Source organism: Apis florea, unplaced genomic scaffold (genome assembly GCF_048593485.1).
Source record: "Apis florea isolate Af1SG1 unplaced genomic scaffold, ASM4859348v1 contig_2411_pilon, whole genome shotgun sequence".
NCBI lineage: Eukaryota > Metazoa > Arthropoda > Insecta > Hymenoptera > Apidae > Apis > Apis florea.
In genome coordinates this window covers 794,232-819,037 of record NW_028256580.1, presented here as the reverse complement: position 1 = coordinate 819,037, position 24,806 = coordinate 794,232, and the positions used below count along the sequence as shown (strand labels likewise).

The 24,806-nt window shown below is 40.7% G+C and overlaps 2 protein-coding genes across 6 annotated transcripts; one reads left to right on the top strand and one right to left on the bottom strand.

Moving 5' to 3' along the window:
- The first annotated feature begins 35 nt into the window (after positions 1–35).
- Positions 36–2,033, top strand: LOC100864515 (uncharacterized). Its single transcript, XM_003691980.4, has 5 exons — positions 36–173; positions 251–629; positions 903–1,030; positions 1,142–1,226; positions 1,381–2,033. The coding sequence occupies exons 3-5, from the start codon at positions 903–905 to the stop codon at positions 1,558–1,560; spliced, it is 393 nt and encodes a 130-aa protein (XP_003692028.2). The 5' UTR covers positions 36–173; positions 251–629; the 3' UTR covers positions 1,561–2,033.
- LOC100864634 (uncharacterized) lies at positions 1,529–24,343 on the bottom strand. 5 transcript variants are annotated; one of them, XR_015291349.1, is made up of 10 exons: positions 23,169–24,343; positions 13,736–13,854; positions 13,260–13,434; positions 9,317–9,647; positions 8,803–9,106; positions 8,468–8,731; positions 7,008–8,206; positions 6,507–6,904; positions 6,229–6,384; positions 1,529–6,124 (listed from the first exon to the last, which is right to left on the bottom strand). XR_015291349.1 is itself a non-coding variant. In XM_003691981.4 (10 exons), exons 2-10 carry the CDS (start codon positions 13,823–13,825, stop codon positions 5,971–5,973), a joined length of 3,075 nt encoding a protein of 1,024 aa, XP_003692029.2. In that variant the 5' UTR covers positions 13,826–13,854; positions 23,169–24,343; the 3' UTR covers positions 1,529–5,970. The 5 variants fall into 5 exon arrangements, 3 of the variants coding, with proteins under 3 accessions (XP_003692029.2, XP_031771168.2, XP_031771167.2); XM_003691981.4 differs by having other exon boundaries at positions 6,503–6,904; XM_031915308.2 differs by having other exon boundaries at positions 5,837–6,124; positions 6,215–6,384; positions 6,503–6,904.
- Positions 24,344–24,806: the final 463 nt, after the last annotated feature.

Here is a 24,806-nt window from a genome sequence, read left to right as displayed (position 1 = left end):
TTTTTCTGTCCTATGTCTCGCTTGCATCAGAATCCTCATCATTTTAATGTCATTCTCCGCAGTCTCATTAGAAATTTCAAATTCAGAATAAAATTGCAAACTGCATTTATAGTAATGAGTGAGTTTGAAGTGAGACTTTTTATTCAGACTTTTTTATCAGAAATAGAATAGAGGTAGGTGCAAAATTTTTTCTAGAATTTTAATATTTTCATATAAATTTTATACTCTTAGTTGTGTTTTCTTTATGTAGTATGAAATTTTTCAAACAAAGTGATGAAATACTTACCAAAATCCTACTTGCTTCTTGAACCGATATTTTGAACTTATGTGCTTCGTTAGTCTCGTACAATTACACACAGCTGAAAGAATGAAAGAATAATGAGTCCGGAACTTCGTTGATTGTGAAAATTTTCCTTGCCTCCGGGACAATGAGTATATTTATTCGATGTAAACAGTGGACACGAGGACGATGAGCGTTAATGAGCGTCAAGAAATTTACGAGGCATAACAGAAAGTTTAAAGGAACTGACCGCTACAATTCTCGACGAGTCTGATTTTAACAAGACGTTGAAAGAATTCGCGTACACATATTGCGAAAGACGAAAATTTTTCATTCGACGATTCTAAAGGTGAGATATTCGAAACTTTCTATCCTTTTGTTGCATAATTTTACGTTTTCCTGTGTAACAATTCTTTCAAAACTTAATATGCTAAAAATGCATCGAAACTCGATTTTTTGCTATTTTCATGAATTTTCGAATTTTTCATAACCTAAATGATGAATAATATATTGTATAAATAATTTACGAAATGTTACAACTTTCGCGAAATTCACGAGTTTAAAAGTTTCGAATATTCCTTTCGTACTTAATACACCAATATGATACAATTCTTTTTCGCAGATGACATTCAAATCTTTGATGAATCTCGGAGGCTTGAATGATCCTTATCATTCCGGCATTGATAGATATCATGGTTCTGGTGGTTATCATCACGGCGAATATGGAGGATACTATCATGGTTCACGAGGGTGAAATAAAATATTGTTATATAATTTTCTTTTTTTTTTTTATTCATTATTCATTTCTTTTATATATAATAATCAGAGAAAAAATTAGATCGAATTTTTATAAACTTTCAGAAGTAACAAAAGTAAAAATGACAAAGGAGCTGCACTTAGCGCCTTGACTTTACTCGCTTTCCTGTTCCTATTAAACGTCATGCAGGTAATTTCGCGGTTTTTTTCTTTTTTTAAGTTTAAAGATAAGCAATCATTTTTTATCAGTTATAGTAATAAATAGAATTTTATATTTAATTGCGAATATTAATAAAATTTATTATAACTATATATACTTATTCGAATTAATTTTATGATTTCAGCAATCGATGCAAGAAAATAATAATACAACTCCGACACCGACATCCACGATATTTTTACGCGATATAGATCAACCGATAGTGATAGAGGAGAAGGAGAAAAAGAGGGATGAGACGAAGAGGGATGGTATAATAACTGTAAAATCCAAGATTCAAAGGCTTAACAGTCAATATATTAAATGAAATCAGATTAGTACACAATGATTTGGTACAGAGTAGTTAAAAGTACTTAGATGAATAAATGAAGAATATTTTTTGGATCGAGATCGAAAATCGAAAACTTCTCTCGTATATGTTTAACGATTCATCCATGAATTATCAGCATGAAATTGTATTAAGATAATATTTATTGAATCATTCTGTAACAATTCCTTAAACAGATGTGCTTCGAAACATCATATATGCAGCTATTCTTTTAACACATTCCATTCTTTTTTTCTTTTTTTGCTGATCTTTGTTCTTCATTTTTTTTCTATACATATATATTTATTTATTTATTTATTTATTTACTTATTTATTTATACTTTGTAATGTACTTATACACACACATATATATATATGTTTGTATATATGTATATATAATACATATATATATATGTATATAAGATAGCCGTATAATTTTATTAAGAATAAACATACATATATACAGCGAAAAATGTTGATCTCTTTTTTTTTTCACCTTCAATTTATTCGTTTTACGAACGAATGTGGATACGAACATTATTTTCGGTAAGTCGACGCGAAACTCAGTCGAAAGATATATATATATATATATATTTATAAGAATAGACTCTATAGGAATAAATAATTTGCAGTTTCTCATACACACACACAGAAAATAACAGGCTTAGAGCCGTCCACGACGAAGCTTCTTGCTTTTTCTACGGATTTCTTTCTGTTTTTTTTTTTTTTTTTTTTTTAATTCTTTCGCACGCGAATTTTATCCCTATTTTTTTTTTTTTTTTTCTCCTCAATCTTTTCTCGCGCCCAGAGAAAACAGTATATGTATAATAGTTATCGCAGTGGAGGAGTATTTTTAAATTTCGTGCATTAACAACAAAATATCGATCGTGTTTCCCCTTTGTCTCATTTTTTTTCTCATTTTCTTCATCATCGTGGGATATGTTCACGATCACGATGATAGATATTATAACGACAATCATCGGTTTCAATTGTTCAAAAGGGAAACTCGATCGAATTTTTTGATAGCCCTCCGAACCATCTAAACGTATTTTGACGTTTTTTTTTTTCAATAAGTTCGAAGATAATAATAATAATAATAATAAAAAATCCTTTGAGATCGGCCTCGAAGCCTTCGAACACAGATTTTTCTTTATCGATATTAGAAGCGAAAAACGTCGAAATGTTTCGCGTCACTGGAGTCGATCGTGTCGAGAACTGTTCGTCAAAGAGGTTATGTTGGAAGACGCGTGTTCCCTTTGTCGAATATTCCCTCAAATTTCCACGATTAATATCAAAAAATTTGTTTCTCGACTCGTGGACGATTCCTTGCCACAGATTCATTCCTTAATTTCTGATACGCGACTACGAGCCAGGGCAACTTTTTGACGGCGAGAGAGCATATTGTTACCTAAGAAGATTAAAAAATAAAAAAAAAAAAAAAGAAAAAAAAAAAGAAAAAAAGGAGAGCGTATTTGAAATGATTGAGCTACATTAAAACGCAAATACCTTTTTTATTCTCTTTCTCCGTCTGCTTTCGCTTCCTTCCTCACTCATTCTTTCCTCTCTTAATTTATTTCCTTTTCATTTCGTTTGATTTTATTCTCACGTTACGCGATATGCATTTTTTTTCTAATTCATTATTTACATAATTTTAGAAACATCGAATTATTTCGATTAACATTTCCGCTTATCGTTGAACATATTTTAAAAAGTATAATTATAAATAGTGATGTGTATTGCTAAAGAATACCGAAGGGAAAATGTTTTTCACAAGAATCTTTTTCTTCAACAACTTTTACATTCTTTTTCCCCATCTCTTTTTCCCTTCCATTAAAACGGAAGAAGCGATATAAAAGCGGTTCATCGATCTCTGATATTATCGCTAATTCGATTTATCGATTAATATAATATATATAAATATAATCGATATAATAATTTAATTCGATCAGTCTAGCTAATTGATTCTTGCCGATGATTTAATTAATCATCGAGTAACGAGAGAAAAAAAAAAAAAAAAAAAGTTAAACTCTCTTCTCTCATCTTTTCATTTTCTGATCATCGTTCTCACTCTCGAATCGTTGATTCACGCTAAATTATGATACATTGCGATCGATCGATAAGATTCTTCCTTATCAATTAACGAGAATCGAACAACAATTGCAATTATCTCTATCTTATCTTGTACTTTTCGATTTGACTTTCACAGAATCTTTCCGACACTTACTCTCCGATATTTGACGCTTCCGAAAAAAATGCAAACTTGATTTTGGAAAAAGTAAAAGTAATTTAGACGAAGCATTCGAGCAAAAAAGAATTTATCGAACGATGAAAGGAAACTTTTCGATTTAGGGGAAGCCTAAGCGATCGAAATTTATCGCGTGAATAATTACAAAACAATATAACCTATCGGATAACCTATCACATCCTTTCAGACTCGAAATAAAGGATGATCGTTATTCCAGCGACGCGAGACGAAGCATTTGAAACGCAATCGGATCGATTCTGTCGGTTATGGTCGTTTGATTTTTTTGTCGTGATTGTAAGCGTCGATATCTTCGCTATTCTTACTCGTCGGCTCAATATTCTGGGAGATCGTTGCCATTTTTTTCTTTCGTGAACGATAACCGTGGACAACACCCACATTTTTCGGAATTCGAAGCTCGATAATAAATTGCGGTGAATCCGAGGAAAAATGAGAATTAATTTTACGAACAATGGTATGGAATGATATGCACGCATACACGCAATCACAATTATCCACGCGTATAATACTGATCTTTCGACGATGCGCATCACACGCGTCCAATGAAATTTTCGTATATTCGCCGATTTTCGCGTAGATACACGCTAGATTAACTCTATTTTATATAGAACACGTGTTACACGCGAAAATCGATTGATTCAACGTAACAATCATTCTTACAAATTTCTCTAATTTTCTATGATTCTCTATATTCGTGGCACTTACAGATCTAAATTTTTCTACATGATATGAAGAAAGTATCGAAAGTAAGCTCTCTTCGTGACACGCTCCTTTCTTTCTTTCTTTCTTTTTTTTTTTTTTTACATCAGACAAAATAACGTATTCCCTTTATCGATCTGGAAACGGAAGGAGCTCGCTGCGACGAAGTTTGCCAATGATACGATCGAGAACACACATATTATTTCGGGCTTCGAGGTCCTGTCTACAATTGGTCGCAAAAATACTTGAACGCATTATTCGCTATTATCATATACTTTCAAGACGATCTAAACGCGATCGTTAATAAACTATCTACTAACTTTTCTCTCTTTTTCTAGCGTAAAGCGTCGACATTCGATGAAGAACCTCGACTTCGAAAAACCGAGGATTGATCCTCTCTCACGAATCATCGTCCGCGATTCGATCTCCCGCGCTTACGTTCTCGTAAGGAAGCAATTTTTTTGGTCAACACGCGCGCAAAGCATCGTTTTTCTTCGCATTTTAAGGGTTGATGCGCGACGAGGGAACTAGTAACGAAGGAACGAACGAGTTCTCGTGGAAGTTACGCCCTTAGACTAAAATGTTCTCGAGATCGTTACAGGGGTATGTACAAATGTGTGTGTGTGTGTGTGTGCTCGCGTTCGTGACATGTTCGCGCGTTTCTTTCTTTTTTCTTTTTTTTTCTTTTTCGTAAAATCGGCCACGATAAAGCGCGATAAAAAGTAGCATTGACGTTCGATGTTCGATAACTGGCTGATACAAACAAGGAGGACAGGCTCGTAGACAACGACGAGAAAAGTCGAGGAAAATCGGAACGATTACGCAATATAGATATAATACTCTTCTAATACCAGAGCTCTTATTATCGTTCGATATATAATCTAATAAGCCGAGCATCCGAATTCGATTTTTAATTTTAAAACTTTGGCTGTGAATATCCATTTAACAATTTGGTCTCTTCAATTTGAATTGAAAGTTTCATTCAAGGAAAATCGTGAAAGAAAACGTGGAGTTATTAACGAGCATTTCGAACACTCGGATATCTCGGTTATATGATAAGAGAACTCTATTCCGAACGCGCTCAACACGATACTTATTTCGCCGAATAACGAATTACTCTGTCTTTAATTAGACGCAACAAACATAACTGCGTACAAAATGTCGCAGCAATGTTAAACTTTGTCATTGAAATTGACATACAGACTGAGGAGAATCCAATCGTGACACGGTTTCTAGAGAGATGGAAAACAAGAGCAGAGAAAGAGAGAGAGAGGAGAGCGAGAGCAGAGTCGATTCGTTATCCAGTTTCGACGATCCACTTTGGTTTTGAGATTCGGGCCTCGGGTGCAACGAGAACTCGAGGATCGAGGACAGTTCCACCAACAAGGAGAGAATCATTGTTCCGATTAACAAGAGGGTATAATAAGGCGAGGCGTGCCGCGAGTAAACTATTGTTGGTGCAGGATCTCGTCAGTCTCGTCCTGGGACACGATACTGGACCGATTCGACCTAACGTCCAAATCCATGCTGAACGGCTTCGCCGATAACGGTTGCGTCGCGTTGTTCTCCTCGATGCTCAGGCTATACTCCAGCGAGCTGTCACTGAAAGTACAAAAACAAACCTCTACTCATCACTAGCGTCTTCGACGATTGTTCTATTCACACCGATTCGACTTTGATCGATAATCGTACCCGGGCGTGTTTACCTGACGATACTGGCACGATCCAGGGACGTTGACGTAGGCACCGTACAATTGTCACCGTTGCAAGCGCGCTCCCCGTTGCTGCTGCACGAGGACGACGCCCTCGTCGCGGTCGCCTCCTTCATCGACGCTCGTCGAGACTCTTCGTGGCACTCGCACCTGTTTCATCGGGTATTATTTCAATTTTATTCGATCGAATTTCAGGTAGCTAGCGAGCGAGTAAGTAAGTAAGTGAGAGTAAGTAAGTTCGATACGCTTTTTATCACAAGAAGCGTACCTACATTCCTCCGGTTGCACGTAACTGTATCCACCCGATTTCACCTCGTCTTCGGGCCGAGGGATCGTTTGAATCCTTTTCGGCGCTTTCCTCTTCTCCGGTATCTCCTCGAAATTGATCCAATTGCTCGGCCTGGCCGTGGCCCTAGGTGGCAGTGGAGGAGGACTCGGCGACTTGCCCGCGGCTTTCCGCCCCCCGTCGGGCACCTTGCCGGCGAACTCCATGAACGTGTTGGCCGCCGCGTGCTTCCTCGGGCTCTTCAGCTTGAAACTCTCCTCCCGGGGCAGCGATATCTTCATTTTCTCCACGCGGCGCTCGTCCAGAGACGTCTGCATCACGAACTCGTCGAGCAGCGTCGGGTTTATCGGTGTGGTGGAACGCGGCCTCTCGATCGGTATCGTTCTAAAGGCGACCATCAATCTCGCATCAATCATCTTTCTTCGTCGAGGAGGAGAAGAAGAAGAAGAAGAAGAATAAGGGGATTACAATTTATCGCAACGGTTACCTTACTTCCTGAAGTCGTTGTTTCACAGGCAGGATCGGCACTGCCACGCTTTTCTCGAGGGGCAGGGTGGTCGGGACATAGGGGAGATCCTCCTCGAAACTCTCTTCGTAGAACAGGCCTTTCCTCTCGTCGGGCAGCTCCTCGGCAAGCTTCTCCACCTTGTTCCTGATAAACTCGATCTCCGAGTCCCTCTCCGACTCGGAGCTGTTGCGATCCAGGTCCGAGATCACGCTCGGCGTTTTCACCAGCTCTTGATCCCCGACCCCCTCGCCCAACAGGTCCATCACAACCCTCTTGCTCTCCACCGCGTTTCCAACCTCCTCCTCCTGTTGTTCCCTCGTTTGCCTCTCCTCGTCCCTCCTCGATTGCTCGGTCGGTTGTTGGGTCTCTTTGCTCCTCCTCCTCGGCTTCGTCGCGTCCCTCTTACCGACCACCGAGTCTTTGGACGAGCTGCTGGACAACCGGTGCTCCGCAGCAGGTCTCCCCTCCACGGACCTGGCTCCAGCCAGATCGCCACCTTTCCCGCTCAGTTTCGACTCCTTCGACGAGCTGCCCGATATCTCGGACTCCCTCGAGCCGCTCCTCGGTACCTGCACGCCGCCATCCCTCGACGAGCCGGTCTCGATCAGCGCCTCGGTCTTTATCCTTATCGAGGGGGGAGCTGGATAATGCTCGATCGACACCTCGGTCACGATGCTTCCTCCCGCCCGCGGCTCCGACTCGTACTCGTCCAACAATTTCGTGGGCGTCTCCAGGGGTATCGAGACGCTCTCCGAGGGGAGGGCCTCCTCGTAGTTCCTGTCGTCGGCGTGCAAGCTTATGAAGATCGAGTCGTCCCTGCGCCTCTCCTTCTCCGCGTTGAACCGGAACTCGACGTGGCCGATGCTCTCGAGGGAGGACGGGTGGAGCTCGCCGACGAGCTCGGTCGGGGTGGAGGCGGAGGCGGCGATCGCCTCGTCGTAACTCTTCTTCCGCTCGCGTTTCTTGAACAGGCTCAACGTGGACGAGAACACGCCCCTGTTCTTCGAGTCCTTTCTCAAGCACGCTTTCTCGGAACCGGGGGTCACCCGGTCCCTCGACTTGGACCTGCCGCGCAGACTCTCCGTCGTGTCCTTGATCTTCGAGGTCAGGCTACGGCGGGGCTTGTTGGTGCTGGGCGACGGCGACTCTGGGCTCAACACACTGCTGTCTGTGCGTGCCTTAAAAGTTGAACACGCGGTGGTCAAGTTTTACATGCGTCTGTTTGTTCGAGATTTCTTCTCTCGACTAAGCTAGCGGATCTTCTACAAAGAGACAAAGCCAGGCGTGGTATCCATGTTTGTGGAATCGACGGGAGCGTTACATGCCTAATATTTCTACATATATGGTTTTTTTTGCTTATCTATAAATTATATATATATATTTGTTGTCACGCTGGTGTTGTAGCAGCACACTTGTCCAGGTTAGCGAGGGCTCGTTACCTTGAACAGGGAGGTGAAGCTGCTCTTCCTTGAGACGGAGGACGGGCTCGGTGTACGTGACCCCTCGAGGTCACGGACCTTCTGATGCCTCGGCAACTTGGGGCTACCTGTCGCGCTGCTCGTCGTCGGGGTCGTTTGCACGATCTCCTTGAAGTTTTGCGCCTTCTTCCTCTTGTCGTTGAAGTCCAAACTGGCCGGCTTCTGCACCTCTTGCTGCTCGCTTGTCGTCGTCGCACCTTCGCCCGACTTCTTCGCCACCGGCACCTTGAAGGAGAGGACACGCGTGAGAGAAACGCTCGGCGAGATGTACGACATGATGAGAGAGAGGGGCGTACCTGTATATTGACCTTCTCGAGAAATCTCTTCGTAATTTCAACCTCTCTTTTAAATATCTCCTTCCTCTCCTCCCGGCCCCGCCTCCTCGGCTTGTCCAAGGGGTCAGGCTTCAAATTTCCATCCACCATCGACACCTTTATGCTCTCGGGGATCAACGCTTTCGTGGTGTCCGCCTCCCGTTTCAACAGGATCTTCTCCAGGTCGTCGGTCTCCGGCTTCGACGGCTCTATCAGGTTATCGGCCAGGGTCGGCTTGCTCCCGCAGAACGACGTCTCGAGCAGGCATTTGTGCGGGCTCGGTGACCTGGCGGCGGCGTCACGGGTGACGTTAGCTAAGTTAAATTTCGAGTCGAGAGTGTGCCAAAAAAATGTGCGAGTTGTGTACTCGAGAATAACGCATAACGTCTTCTTGATGATTAAGAAATGTTTTTTTGAAATTAGGGATTTAGAGCAATTTTTGGAACACCCTGTATATATATTTGTCTCATTGGATGGACGAGATCGAATTGATTACCTGGACGACGTGGCCGACACGACGGAAAGCTTGCCGGACGCCCCTGAACCTTGGCTGCCGACCGAGGAGAGCCTGGACGTTCTGCCGCTGATGTTCAACAGAACGATCTCCGAGCAATTGCTGTCCTTACGCTCTCTGTCCAATTGTTTTCCGCTGTAGTCGGACAGAGAACCATCCTCCTTCCGCCTCTTGGCCAGTTTCTTCGATTCCCTCTTCAGATCTTGCTCGTGGATCGGATCCTGCAGGTCGAGCTCCTCCGTCGACGATCTCAGATCCTGGGCGTCCTCCTTGTAGCCCAGAGTCAGCTTACATCCGGGTGGAGGCTCTCCGCCTGGTCAATTCGTTTCGTTGTTATTAATTATCGAGAGAAGGATCGATAAAGGATCTAAATTTCTACTGACAATAATTTCTATCCCATTTCCTTTCTCAACAAGGCCACGGTTGATAACCTCCTCGGGTAAGAGTGTACAAAAGCAAGATGAAAGTAAGGTAAAATATTAATATTATTTGCGTGTTATTTTTACTTTGTTTCTATTATTAAAAGATTCCGCGAAAAGTGAAGACAGGTTTTTGTCTTTTGTCTCAGAACAATATCAATTTGATCAGAAAATCAAAGGTATATGACATGTCAATTGTTCCCGAAGAGGTTATAAAGGCGGAATTCTAGTTACGGATACGCTACCTACTTTTTACTTTTAAACGAAAACTCAAGTAGAGTATAAAAACGGGTCTCTACATTCAACCTGGTACTGTTTAATTGGCAAACTTCGAAAGTAATAAAAACGCAGAATCGTTGGACTGGCATAAGATTCGTCTCGTTTTCTTTCCCACGTGAATTGAAATTTACGATAACGTATATTTTTATTAAAAAAAAGCTCGAGGTAAGATCTGTTTACAAATAAAAAAGAAAAAAAAAAAAAAAGATCCAATTATTTCTGAAAATGTTGTTTATCTACGTGGATTTCGATCTTTGATATCGTGCTCAAATATCGAATGAATTTTTACCATGCATTGATGCATATCGCTCTTTGATTTCTTCGAATCATTTTCTCCAATTTTCCTATTAATTCTTCCCCTCATTAAATCATTTGCCATATTATCGCATTAACAAATCATCTCTAAATTATTTTGTGCACAAGCATCGCAGTTAATATAACCTAAAAATTATTGACATGCGGTAATAAATGAAAATCAAATTATTAAACTTCCATTAAACGAACATAACTTTGAAACAAATCTCGCATTTTGAAATCAACGTTAATTTGAATCTAAAAAGGAAAACGATCGCCCGTTAAAACTGTAAAAAGATCGAATCCGATGAACTCGTTATCGCGTTAGATCAGCGAGAAAAATGCAACGAATGACGGAAAAAGGGAGAAGATTCACGAGGCAATCGAGAATCGTGTCGCTTTTTGAATCGAGTATGCTCGCGACAAAGGCCCCCCCTCGAATATAGGACAAACTTGCAGTGGAGACCTCTCCGTAATGTATATGCGTATTAATTCGTGGCGCGCAAGCAGAAACACGGCTCGCGTTATCTCTCGAGGGAGCATTTAGAAACAACACGGTGAACAACACATCGTATTCTGTTCTCTTCTCGGATCGATCGTGACCCAGCCTCGTGGTAACCTTCTTCTTCTATGCCAGTCCAGGAGAATCGTCCACGAATCGATACGAGTCACATGTATGATTTTTTCACGATTCGATGATATTTTTAATGGATTCGAGCTACTGTAAACTAATCACTACGTCGAAACAGCAGAATCGTCGTTTCGTTTCTCGATACGAGTGACATCTACGATTCGATGATATTTCTAACGGTTTCGAGCTACGGTAAGCTATATCGAAAAAGGGTCTAGGAGAATCGTTTTTCGAATCGATACGAGTCACATCCACGATTCGATTATATTTCTAATGGTGGATATAAATTAAGTTAATCGTTATATCGAAAAAGAAGAATCGATACGATACGATCTTCTTACAAAATCTCGATGATATTTCTAATAGATATGAGATCTAATTTAATCACCATAGACGAAAGAGAGAATCGTTTCGTTTCTCGAATCGATACGAGTCACATCTACGATCTTTCTACAATTCGATGATATTTCTAATTTAAGCTACTAATCAACTAATCGAAAGAAAGGAAAGATTTAGGTTTTGCTATTCAACACGTTACGAAACACTCGTAATACGCATGATTGATATTTTAATAATCCTTCTTCTATGCTACATCCTAAAATTTGTTTGAATATGATCAAAGTTGTACGCTTACGATAGATTCCATCAAATGCACACGTGTGTAGAGGTTTGCTACAACTGCATACTCTCTGTACTTTTAACTCGAAAGGTAAATTATACGCGGAAAGGTAAACTAAAGAACGTCTCCACTCAACTATGAAATCGAAGAGAGTACGCGTTTTGATGGATTATTTCTCTTTTAACTCCACGAGAAAAGAAAAGGAAAAGAAAATATTGGCAAAAAGTATTCCTTTAAGATAGAATAACTTTCTTAAAATTCAATTGATCAAACGAGTCGAGTTTTCTTTTTGGAAAACTTGGAAGGATTACTTTACCAGATAGAGGAAAAAAGACGAAGAAAATAAACAAACCTTTTTTACAAACTTTTCTTTTATCCTGAAAAATTAAACGATACGTTTTGTCACGATCTATCTCACTTGTATGTCACACGCTGAAAATTTTATCGAAATCGATACGGAAATAAGCGATAGGCATCGAAGTATATCGAAAAATCTATTGATCTCTATACTACGATCGAATACTTTCTGCCAGATGGTTGAGTTATAAAAGCACGGTAATTTGTCACATCGACGAGGTGTTCGCCGTTCGAAAATTTGCACGCGACATAGATAGAAACTGCAAGAACTAACGAAACACTATCCGGCGATATAATTGGATCTCGTCATACGTTTCTCGCGACCGTGGAAAATTCAATTTCCCCTCGTAGAAACGATTTAACTTCCAATTTCCCTCCCACGTGGAAACTTCTTCTTTCTTCCCCGCGGTGTCTCTCGTAACACAAGGGCTCTGAATCGGTGGATGAGTCAGATCCAATTGTTAATTCGAAACTCAAATAACCCTAACTCGTTGGCAATGAGTCACTCGCGATATTATCGTCCCCGTGCTTCGTTAGCAGGGGGTGGCAACTCGAGGATGTCGTGCTATTCGCGTGACCCCGTCCATCTTTACGATGCGCGCGAATATTGGTCGTTTCAGAAACTTGACACGATGGCGCTGAGATACGTGTAAAAAGGATAAATCGAATACCGATACGGTCCGAAGTTTCGCGCTAATTTTCGTGGACGACGTTACCGACAACAAACGAAACTGTATATAAAATGGCGAATAATAAAATAATAATAATAAAATATTCGTCCACGGGAGGATAGGAAAATATACAAAGTCTCTCTGATAAATTAAATAAATATACGATACTGGGTCGATAGATTAAACAGAGATGGTGAGGCCAAGAATAAAGTTTCATGATTCAATTTATTTCTCAAAGAATAATTATAATGGTTGTACGACGATCAACTATACGAATAAATGATTTATTCGAGCGTTTTAAATATCGTTCAAATATCGATATATGTATTCATAGTTTATCAAAACGGGCTGAAAAGTTAATTAGTAATAAAACATCGAATAAAATTATATCTCTCTTCGATCATATTCGATGTTTCGAACGATAAAATTTATTCGAGTAACCATCTCCGCAATATTAACTCGCTGTCCCCATCCACGATTTCGATATCACGTTCAATCGAATTCCCTTTTTAGTATCACGCGAACGCGTCCCTCTCACATTTCGTTAATCGTTTCTTCCATCGGAACAATGCTCGTTACACACGAACGCAGGAAGAAAAAGGAGAAACAATGGTTGTCGTTTGACAAAAGCTTTTGACGCTGTTCAGAAGAATACCTGCGAGGAGTTCCCTCTCGGGCGTGGAATCCCTGGAGTTACTGTCCTCATGGTGGGAGGAACTGCTCGCCCTGCTGATGTCAATTCTCGGCGTGCTGGGTGTCTTAAGCGAACTACCAGGCGTTGCCGGCGTGGTGACCTCGACGATGCCTGGCATTCGCGCAGCCGGTTCCCCCTGCATTCAAATTCGTAAGGCTGGTTTTGTCGTGTCGAGTCACAGTCACTGGGGTGTGATGATTGGTTGGTTGGTTGGTTGGTTGGTTGGTTGGTTGATTGGTTGGTTGGTTGGTGACGGACAACGCACAGGTGTCGCCCCTGTCTCACGGGGACACGCGGAGATTTTTCGACTTTGGAAGGGGGAACGCGCGTGATCTTGGCGAGATCTTGAACGATCTTTACGCGCACACTTCCGTCCCGCTCGGATACAGCCGACTTAGAAGTGAGGAGGCTCGGGGAGGACACAGGGAAGGACTCACGTTTTCCACCTCGTCGGACAGGTCTTCGAAGGATGCTATCGGCGCTGGTCCAAGCTTCCTCTGATGAACGCTCGGTATTCCTGACGCCATATTTTTCGATAGCTCAGCCCTCGATGATGCTGCAAAAACAACGATCCTTTATTTCCTCGATCCCTCTCAATCTCCTCCTTCTCCTTCCCGCTCTCTTGGAAAAAGAAACGTGATCACGTATTATTTAAGAAAATCGAGAGTATATTTAAGATAGGAATGCTGTCGATTCCAACCTCGCGTTTCAACACCGACGATCTATTGCCGGCCAAGTTGCGATTGCGAATCACGGCCGGTGTCGAAGACGCTAATCAGCGTTTAAGCGAAGGACGTATCGATTAACAGGCGCTCACGTGGTGCAGGATGTGCCGACATTGAGGGCCACTTGTCATACGCGATCGGGCGTGCTCGACCGCGTCGCGCCACCAATTTTCCATCAAATTCTTCTCTCCATGTTTTTCGCCGCGGCCTTATTACCCCGTATCCTCGTTTCACTTCTCGCCTCTCGTAAAACCGTCCGTCCTTCGAATATTCGCGCGATGTTCTAACTTTATTACACGGCTATATTTTACGATGGGTAATTACCGCGTGCGCCGTAAATTTTTCCCAATATGAAATACGAAAAAGATCTTGATTTCGATATATATATATACACAGCCATTTATCTCGTTATGTTTCTTTTTAAAAAGCATTTTGTAAAAGACATTTATGAATTTTGAAACGTGAGAAGTTTTCAAAAATTTCGTTAGACTCTCAAATTTGCCTCTCTTGAAATCGAAAGTCTCGAAAAATGTTAAAAAAAGAGGAGGAAATTTACGAACAACCTCTTTACCATCCGAGTGTCAACAAGTTGCAAACCGCGAATCACACATAACACTCGGTCGTTCAAGGCGCGTTCGGTTTATTCGATCCTTTGTTCCATTCGATTCGAGGACACGACGATATCCTTGATGTTCACGAAGACTGTCGTTTCTCTTTGAAATGAAATGCGGGGGTGAGATTAAGCGAGGTTATCCGTCAAAGGAAAAAACATTGTAAAAAAAAAAAAAAAAGAAAAGAAAAGAAAAGAAAAATATTCGAAACCTTGAGAATTAATTTATCGAGTCGTTCCATCGTCAACCAATTGACACGAATTAAATTTTGAAAGAAAGGTCGGCGCACGATTGGCTCTCCGTATTATTACCATGTATCGTTATATATTTTCCAATTAATGGAAAAAATATAACGGACTCGCGAGGAAAATATTTGCAAAAAATTTATAATCACGATTTTCGAAGTTTTTCTTTGTAAATTTTCGAAGTCGTTGAAATCATTGAGGAAAAATGAAGAAGACACCTTAAAAATTCGAAATTTATTATTTTCGTTAAACGTCCTTTGTTGAATTTTAAATAAAAAAAATCTCTTTCCGCGCACAATTCGAATTATTATCGAAGGAATAAAAATACGTTGCACGTAACGTAAGTTTGTAATAAATAAAACGATGTTTTCCTCTGAAGTTGAAAACATTGAACAGAATCTATCGGTCGTTTCGATGGGGCGTACTGGGAAACGAGTTAATCCGTTAAAAAACTTAGTTCAAGCTCGCCGTTGCTTCGTAAGGAAGAGAGAAGAAAAGAAGGAGTAAGTAAGAAAGGTCGTTGATACGCTGAGCCAATTAGCAACCGAGTCTCGAGGGTCTCATGTTTGAAACGTGTTAAATACACGCTACGCGCGCACACACACGCGCGCGCGCGCGCGCCGCATACGTCTAGAACAATCTAATGGTAAGTTCTCCATGGATGACGAATATTATCGATTGAGAGAACGGTGAAAATCTTCGTTCTTCGATTTTCAGTCCGCGAAGTTGAGCAAAGTAATTATACACTTGTCGAAACCTCGTATTCTTTTCAAAAGATTTGTTCGATCGATGATGAATTTTCTTTTCTCGATCTTCTGAATGTATAGTTCGAGGGGAAGGAAAAAGGGGAAAAAAGCAAGAGCTAAGAATTTTTTCACGAATATTCTAGCTTTATCCAATAACGTTAACGTTTCTTTTTAAATGAAAATTTTCCCAATGATCCATTCGCGATATATTATAAATATATCACCTCGATTCACAAAATCGTGATCTTCCTCGTCTCGTTCCAATCTAACGAGTCGATCGTTAGCGGGGAGCAGTTCGAGTAAACGAAGTCTCTTTTTTTTTTTTTTTTTCCGAATCATCGAAAATTTTCTCGACAAGTCTCTCGTTTCCGATCGAAAATGATCGGATCGATGGAGACGAAAAATTGGGGGGGGGGGGGGAAGAAAGGATTGGAAGAAAATAAGGAAGATGGTTGTCGCGATCCTTTGTAATAATATCTATAAAGTTGGAGAATTTGGCCTGAAGCCGAGCTATAGAATTCGCCTGTCCATTTCTCCAAACTTTCCTCTCTGCTCGCCAATGAATTATACAAATCCTCCGATTTATCACGCTAGTCTCGAATAGGGGAGTTTCGACGAACGCGGTCAAAGCGATTCGTAAATCGATCGATAAAGAGATCTGAAACGAGATTTAAATTTCGAATAGAATTCCTTTCTATTTTTCGTTGTCACAATTTTCTTTCTCTCCAACTTACCACTTTGCACTGATCTAACCTCTCTCTCGAACGCGATTTCGACACGCTCCGTTTGACACGTGGACGACGACGGTCACCGACACGCCACCGACAACGAATCGATGTTCGGCCATGTTTGCGAACCGCCTGTTCTTTCCATCGACGAAGTTCAAAGGGATTACCTCAACGCTCCGCGCCCTCCTCTTTCGGTTACATTTGTCTAGACCCGGTTAAACTCGTCCTTTGTGTCTTGCCTATTTTGTTTTTCTTTTTTTTTCTTCTTCTTCCTACGACACGGAACAATTAATCCAACGATCGATCGATATTACATCACATTTGTCTAGATCTGTGTCTTGTCTATTTTGTTTTTCATCTTCCTTTTTCATTTTTTTTTTTGTACGACACGAAACAATTAATCCAACGCGATCAATCGATATATACATGCAGCACATACAAGCTTATCTAACGTTCCTTACTAGGTTCTTAACCCGTGAATAAGTGGAGAAAAGGTGTATGGACCCTTAAATCTACTGGATCGAGAATGACCCAGACAACTGTGAGCGTTACAGAGGGATATGGAACCGTGCCAATAAACTATCTATCCTATGAGGAAGAGGAAGAGGAAGAGAGGAGAGCCAAGAGGGTCCAATGGTTATTCATCTTCCAGTTTTGGAAGGCATCGACACCGATATCGCACCGATTATTCCTTGGTATAATTCTATAGGAAGGGAGTGGGAGAGGGAGCGAGAAATTGGTTGGAGGGGGAGGGAAGGCTAGACGACTCTATTCTCGGATCGACGGGCATCGTTGTGCAGTTCCAGCCGAGGCCGTGCAGGCCCTGGTTGCGGAGAAAATCGGAAAACAGGCGAGCTGCTCTCGAAGCGAAAGCATAACGCCGTTATAAATAGAAGAGCCTTGTTAGCGGTTACACGACGTTAGAGAACGTGTATATATACGTGTATAGGGTGATTCATAACTGGTCACTGTTCAATGTAGTGGAAAGAAGTCTCGTAGAAGGAACCTGATTCGTTGAAAGGAAACACCTATTTTCACAAGCATTTTTCTTTGTAGCGTAGTATTTGTTACATATACTAATCCAAAACGATCGGTCTGTATCTAAATTTCGATGCATTAGATTTTTTTTATTTCTCATCAATACGTTTAGGCTAATTACGATTTGTAACGATAGTTTAATTTATAAATGTAATTTTCTATTCGAGTTATATTATATTAGTTATATTATAGCTCTTTTACGTGGCGTGTGTATCAGGATTGTCAACAAACCGTCTGAAGTGGAGATAAGCGGTCCTAGCGAAGGACTCCTCTGTGCTGTCTATGACTTTTTTTCAGCAGTGAACAATATACTGGTGGGAAAAAGTCTTGCAGAAGGAATCTGATTGGTTAACTTGGAAAGAAACGTTTATTTTTCACACGTAATTCAAAACGATCAATTTGTATCTAAACCTTCATATATATTAGCGTAGACATAGAATTCTAACTTTTTATTTCTCATCAATATTCATAGACTGATTTGTAACGATACTTTAATTTATAAAGTTATTAATTCTGTATTCGAATAATTATATACGAATATATATATGTCGAAATAATTAATAGTTTCGAAAATATTTCAGTCTTAAATGATTATCCTAACTATTTTTACAATTTTGAATATTCAAATTATAGCTCTTCTATTACCAGTATGCGTAACGTATGGTGTCAGAATTGTCAACAAAACATTTGAAGTGGAGATACACGGTCCTAGCGAAGGACATTTCTTGCCCGTCCTGCGAGCTTCTTTCCAGCATGAACAATATATATATATATATATATGTATAGAGAGTATACACGTTGAAATATGGGAATACGATAAATGAAAATGTGGTTTGTGTGTGCGTGTCTCTCCGTAATTGAGAGATTCGTCATACGTGTTTGCCATCGTTTCCCTTCCATAGGCAAATTTTTCGACGAGATGATGTAACGGGTGGAGGAATAATTTGGAATAACGCGAAAAATAAGTGGAAAAAATTTGTTCGAGTTCTTAATTTTTTTCAAATAATTTAAAGGAATAGTAAGACGTACACATCAACGAAGAAAATTAATTTATACAAATTCACGTTAATCCAATATGGATAAGCCTGAAAAAGAAATGACACAAATTTTCCAGATTACACGATGTACGTTCACCTCTCGAAGAATACACATTTATGAATCGCTGTGTACACACTCGATGCGGCGGATAGGCACACACACGCACGGTTTCCTTCCTTCTTTTATAAACTGGAAAGAAGCAGCAAACCGATAATCGTAGAACCACGTCCGATGAATAAATGAAATAGACATCTTGCGGTTGTTTCGTTAGCTTCCTCATCTTTAACCCCGTACAGAAACGTCTCCATTCCGTCCTCCATCGATTTTTCTCCTACCTTCCTCTTTCTCTCTCTTTTGCTAGATACGCACTGTAGATTGGATCGTTCGATTTCTGGCATCGATCGTTAATAGCGCGTTTAAACATTCAGGAGGAGAGTCTATCGACAAAGAGGAGGGGAAAAATGGAACGCGGGGGATCACTGGTGGAGAGTCGTTCGGATCTTGAACGATATTCCGCGGGACGACGATGTGTTTACGGTTGTTTAATTATTGGACGAGCAAAGCGCAACTATTTTATCGACCGCAGAGAAAATATTGGCGAAACGAAAGTGATAAAAGTGCGATTATTAGCGCGGTATTAACTAGGGGAGCGATTGATTTTGTAAAAGAAGAGGATTGGAAGTATTCGATGAAATTAATAATTTGGATCAAAGGTGGATAAATTAATAAATTTTACAATTATATTTGACAATTATTTCAAAGTATTTCGTTTCTCTTTCTATATAAAATTCCATCCTTTTGAAAAAGCTTTCCAAACAAAATAGTAATATTTGCACTTCCAACGCGTAAAACATGGAATCCTCTATTTTCGTATTAGCTTGAAAAGCTTTCATCGTAGCAAACATACTTACATAACAGTGCAAAAGGTTAAAAAAACTCGATGCTCTGACTCATGCCCGTTTATCCGCTCTCGTCAATCATTACGAATCAATTACGAATCGTTAGTTAATTCTACGAAATTAACAAAGAACCATGGGTGTAACCAAAACTTTATATAAATATCCACCAAAAAAAAAAAACACAGTTCTTAACTTCTTCATTGACCAAAGGGATGAAGATGAACACGTTACCTCAACCATATCTTAATTATATATTACTAAAACCAAGCAAAATAAAAAAAAAAAAAAAAAAAAAAACCTCTTCCTTAATTAATTCCCTTATTCGCGAACTTTATCCTTAAACGGATAAAAAAAAAAATCTTCGATCGATTTACAAATCTTGGATATCCATCTCTTTTTTCGACACCCTGTGTACATTGGGGGTGCGCCCCCTCCTTATACGCCCCTGGCGCAACACGCGTGCATATTCGGCCGTGTGTTGATAGGTTTTATAGAAATGCAACAACGTTACAACGAGAAGTGGAACAGTTTGCGCAGCAAACCGGCGCGTTCGGTTTATTTATAAACGTCCTCCCGGCTTTCAAAATTCCGATCCCATCCATTTTTTTTTCTCTCTCTCTCTCTTTCGCATCCACTTCCAGGTGGGGGATCGATTTTATCGCGGCACTTCCACCTTTTATCCACGTCTACCGTATCTATTTTTCTTTCCCACCTCCCCCCCTCCCCCCTCCCCCCCATTGACATTTCCTTTTCGTCGAAATCCATTCGATCTTTTGTTTCTCTTTTTTCCGAATAACGAGAAAACGGGGGAGGAGGGGGGGAGGGGAGAGGAAGCGTTGTTCGATTCAATTTTAACGGAAGGGGGAGGGGGGAGGGGGGGAGGAGGAAAAATTAATCAGCGGTCGATGAGAAGCGAATTTTTCCTCCCACCCTCCCCCCCATTGGATAGTTCCAATTAAAATTCTTACTTACGCCGTCACGACGTAACTCGCCACGATCAACTTTGTCCGCCGGAAAGAGGATGAAAAGTTGGTCGGGTTCGATAAGAGGTGTTCGTTCGTTTCACGGAGAAACGAGTTGTTCTTGTCGTCGAACGCGCACTACTAACGACACTGATTTCGCGGGAACCTCGTTGAAATCGGAAGACTCGAGTAACGAACTTTTATTTCTAGATTTCTCGTCTTTCCAATGAGTCGTGCAGCGATAAATATAATTAGGCAAATATAATACAACCGTGGACGCACTTTCACGTTGTCGTAACGAACGGTTGGAACAAACTTGTTAAAAGAAAGAAAAAAAAAAAATAAATAAATATAAAACTTTCACTGTTTCTTCGATCCTCTTCTAAAAATGCATAAAATTCGAAATATGAATTTAATCGAAGGATTTCTTTTATTTCGATAGAAAGCACAAAATTCTTGGTCTTGGATGGTTGAGAAAATTTGCAAGTTACGTCATTGTTGAGACGAATGAGCGGCGCGTACTGCTGGACGGTTCCTTTCCACCACTCGTGATTTCTCGTTTGCCTTGTTTATTTTCGTCGAATCGCGGGTACGTCGAGGTTTCAAAGGATATATCACAGGTCGACGGGATTTTAATCCAGGTCAGGAACGAGTGGAGATCACCCCATTCGATGGGGGTGTAATATCGAGGAAAGTCGTTTGACGATTTATCGATTTATCGAATCCTTTAAAACGATAGAGATCGACGTGTATATTCTTGTTAAACCGTTTTGCCAGAATTTTTTCGATGAAGAAAGATGGGGTTTCTGGATGATCCGGTTGAGCGAAATTAATCGTGGATGTTGGATCGTTGTCGAGGAGAATTCGAACATTCTTCCAGGCACTTGCCCTTCTGTCGATATTTCAATTGAGATCGTGATCCCATCGAGATTTCATTTGTTCGTCTTGGGTGGAAGAATTCTCGTACGGGAAAGAAAAGTTGGCCAGAAACGATGGAAAAGGAATTCTTTCGCGAATTAATCGAACGCATTTCCAGATCTCGTCATACGATGATACTATTTTTAATATTGGATCGATGAGAGATTAATATCCAACTCGTGAATTTATTATAAGTCAGCAATCCATTTAAAATTCTTCGAGAAAATTCCTCTCCATCTATTCGATAAATAAACAATTTTCAAATTTTTCTTATCCATAATTTCCCGTGAAAGATTAATATCCCTTAAGTTCTCTTTCTCTATCCGTTCCATTACGAAAATTCATATGTATACGATTCCGCCAGCGGCACGTTAAATCGATCCGATATTTATCGAATGGAAAAAAGCATGGCCTTATTTAGTAAACTGGAACTTCTCTTCTATTTCTTCATTTCCTCTCCCTGAAACATTATACGATCAATCAGCGTTGATTAATCGAATTGAACCAGGGCGGTTGCAACCTCTTTTCGAATCAACGCCTATTAATATATAGTAGCCGCACCCAATTCTCGGGGAAACACCTTCCATTCCTTCCTTTTCGTTTCTCCAACAGGACTGAGAAGGAACGCCGACAACCGTGTGTCATCTGTTCCGTGACCTTTCCTAGTCTTAAATAACGACTCGTTGCACCTTTGACTCTTTGCTAAGAGTACTTCGTCTCTTCATGCAAATTTTTCACCTTTGCGTGCACGAGGCTGTTTCACGGTGAAACATACGCATTTCGAATCGTTTTTCCCTTCGTGTTCCTCGCCTAGTTGGATTCGAATGCCCAGAGATTATTTCCTTGAAAGTAAGAAGAGTAAGGGACCCTTTAAGTTTAACCCATTGACGGTACTCGATACGCTCGTGAAACCCCTCGACTATTCACGCGGAGACCGAGCACGCTTTCAGGACACGCGAAGAACAGTTTTGCGTCCCCTTGTGAATGACGAACGATTTTCGAGGAGTGGGGGAAAAAGGAGAGTGGGGATTGTGAGCCGAGGATATCAACGAGAAAGCTTTCGAGCAAAAGGGAACGAGCACGATTAAGGGCGAAGACATTCTTGAAATTACGAGCTTTCTGTTTGAAAAAAACAAGAAAATAAAAGAAAAGGAGACACAAGAGAGAGAGAGAGAGAGAGAGAGAGAGAGAGAGAGATTCTTTGCGGGTAGATAAAGAAGTATGCGGATGATCGGTAAAGAAGTTTTATATGGATGAATTAAGGACAATCGGTACAACGGCGACGTAACAACGAGAACCGATGAAAGCTTCTCGAAAAGAGAACGAAGGCGCGAAGGCGAGACCAGCGCACGCGTTCATGCCTTCCACAGAGCGGCGGTGATCTCGAAAACTGTAGGGGTCGGTTAGAGCCCTCAGGTAAATAGCTGCTAACAACTTTTTTTTTGCGTTACGAGGGAAAACCGCGCGAGACTTTATTAACGCAACCGTGTTGGCTTCCCACCGTTTACCACGGCGCCCCGTACCCATCGTCCCTCTTCCTATTCGACAAGGCATGGACGTCCTACTCCTCGTTCGTATCAAAATTGAATCGATCGAAGAAAGAATTCGTTCGAAATCGAATCAATCGTACGTCTACAATACTAAAAGAAGAACGAAACGAACGAGTAACGATCACAATTCAACAATGGTATCCTGCGTTTGAACGATGTCGAAAGAAGTGGGATGGTGCGAATAACGAATCGCTGGCTCAATGTCGAAGCCAGCCACGAAAAGATAGATCGCTGGGATCTGTGGTTGGTCGCATCGATCGTCGAATCCTGCCCTACACACGATGGGCACACCAATATATAAACGGAGACAGTAGCCACGGAACGAAACAATTGAAATTGCTCGTGGAAACAAACACCTTTTTGGTAAAGCGTCGAGCTTAATCCAGTTCTGTCTTTCTACTGGTACTTACCCCAGTGTCGTGTCCTCCATGCCAACAATCGGGAAGCAATCGATCCCTGGTTCCCGCTCTACTCCATCCTCCCGGATCGGCCCGTTTGATCGTCGTATCTCTCCTGTTCTTCTTCTTCTTCTTCTTCTTCTTCCTCTTCCTCGTGGAAGAACGTTCTCTCGGCCTGGGCCAGCGGCGTACCGTCACACACGCGTTCTCTGCCCGACAGCTTACATCTTGACGGTCCGTGCCAGCTGTGTTCCGCAGGAGACACGCTCTCTCGGCCCTCTGCAGCGACATACGACGACCCACGTCCTAATCATACTCGCACTCTATCCACCGCGCACACGCTCTCCTCGCTCTGCCCTTACCTACTGCCTATTCCGATCCAGGGACGCATCTCTCGTGAGCGAAACCATGGGTCCGAGAATACCTCTCGACCGCCAATTTTGAAATTTCACCTAAAAACATTCTCGTTAGTAATTGAAACGAAATTCCCCCCTTTTCGTTACGAAATTTTGATTATTTCGTATTTCTTTTAATTTTTTTTATGAATTATTGACATCACTTGTCCAAGAATTATAAACTTTTAGTGACTCGTAATATAAAATTACGCGACATTTAGTGAATAGTTCGAGAATAAATGAAACACGCGAAAATAAAAATGTTATAATTGCTGAAAGCAAGTAAGTAAAAAGTAAGAAAAAGTGTAATTCGAACGAAGAATGAAAAGTGAAGAAAAGGGATAGGGTATCGGGATCGATGTGGTCCTCCCTGTGGACTTAGTGCACAGTAGGGGCGCACGCTCCTCCAGGGTAGGATTAGTCACGATCCCACTCGGTCGTAAAGTTTCAAAGGTAAAAAGAAAAAGGCGGAACGTAACGAGCTGTCGTCTCGTATCGCTCTATTATTCCGGATCAGATCACATATCGCGTATAGTAACCGAATAGAACTTCGTTGCGACGTTAATTGTTTGTTCCGTCAACAGATTGCAGGCAAACATTACAGTTTCCTCCCAATCGATTCTAGCGAGAGACTCAATCTGAATTCGATAAATAAAAACGACAAAAGAATTTTCTTTAGGAAAATAAAATCGAGACACGATTGTAATTTTTTCTTTTTCATCTTTTGATAAATGTGTAGAGATGAATTTCGGGCGGGTTACAATGAAAAAAGAGAAATGAAAAAATACTGAAATATTAATAAAAAATTTAATACGTGTAAAAAATTTTACCTAATGCATATAATTTTTTATTCTTCGTGTTATAGTTATAAAATGGTTATAAATTCACCATTTTACTACTCATTATTCATTTTTTCTATATGTATCATGGTATCTTCTTATACGAAGATATTTGTTAAAAATATACAATTATGTTTAACGAATATAAAATTGATCAATGGATCGAGTATTTTTGTTCAAATTGACGAGCTTGCAGGGTGCTTGAGTTTATGTATCCAGCTCTGTATCTCTTATCGAATAAAATTACGCGCCCCTTTAAGCAGGGCTGGCACTACTCGCCAAATTACCTCTGAAAAATATTTATCAATGCTTTAACATTCGAATAATTTTTTTTATTAATATCTCTTTTTTGTTTCCTTCCTTTTCCTATTGGATTATAACGACTCGTTATTAGAACTTTCTCAAACAAGACTGAT

What these genes read in the sequence shown, in the direction of transcription:
- LOC100864634 (XM_003691981.4), bottom strand. Translation starts at nt 13,825, where the DNA reads ATGGCGTCAGGAATACCGAGCGTTCATCAGAGGAAGCTTGGACCAGCG. An exon ending in TCGAGAAGGTCAATATACAG is followed by an intron (nt 8,732 to 8,802) that starts GTACGCCCCTCT and finishes CTCTCCTTCAAG; the next exon opens with GTGCCGGTGGCGAAGAAGTC. An exon ending in GTGCAACCGGAGGAATGTAG is followed by an intron (nt 6,385 to 6,502) that starts GTACGCTTCTTG and finishes CCGATGAAACAG; the next exon opens with GTGCGAGTGCCACGAAGAGT.
- LOC100864515 (XM_003691980.4), top strand. Translation starts at nt 903, where the DNA reads ATGACATTCAAATCTTTGATGAATCTCGGAGGCTTGAATGATCCTTAT. An exon ending in TACTATCATGGTTCACGAGG is followed by an intron (nt 1,031 to 1,141) that starts GTGAAATAAAAT and finishes ATAAACTTTCAG; the next exon opens with AAGTAACAAAAGTAAAAATG. An exon ending in TCCTATTAAACGTCATGCAG is followed by an intron (nt 1,227 to 1,380) that starts GTAATTTCGCGG and finishes TTATGATTTCAG; the next exon opens with CAATCGATGCAAGAAAATAA.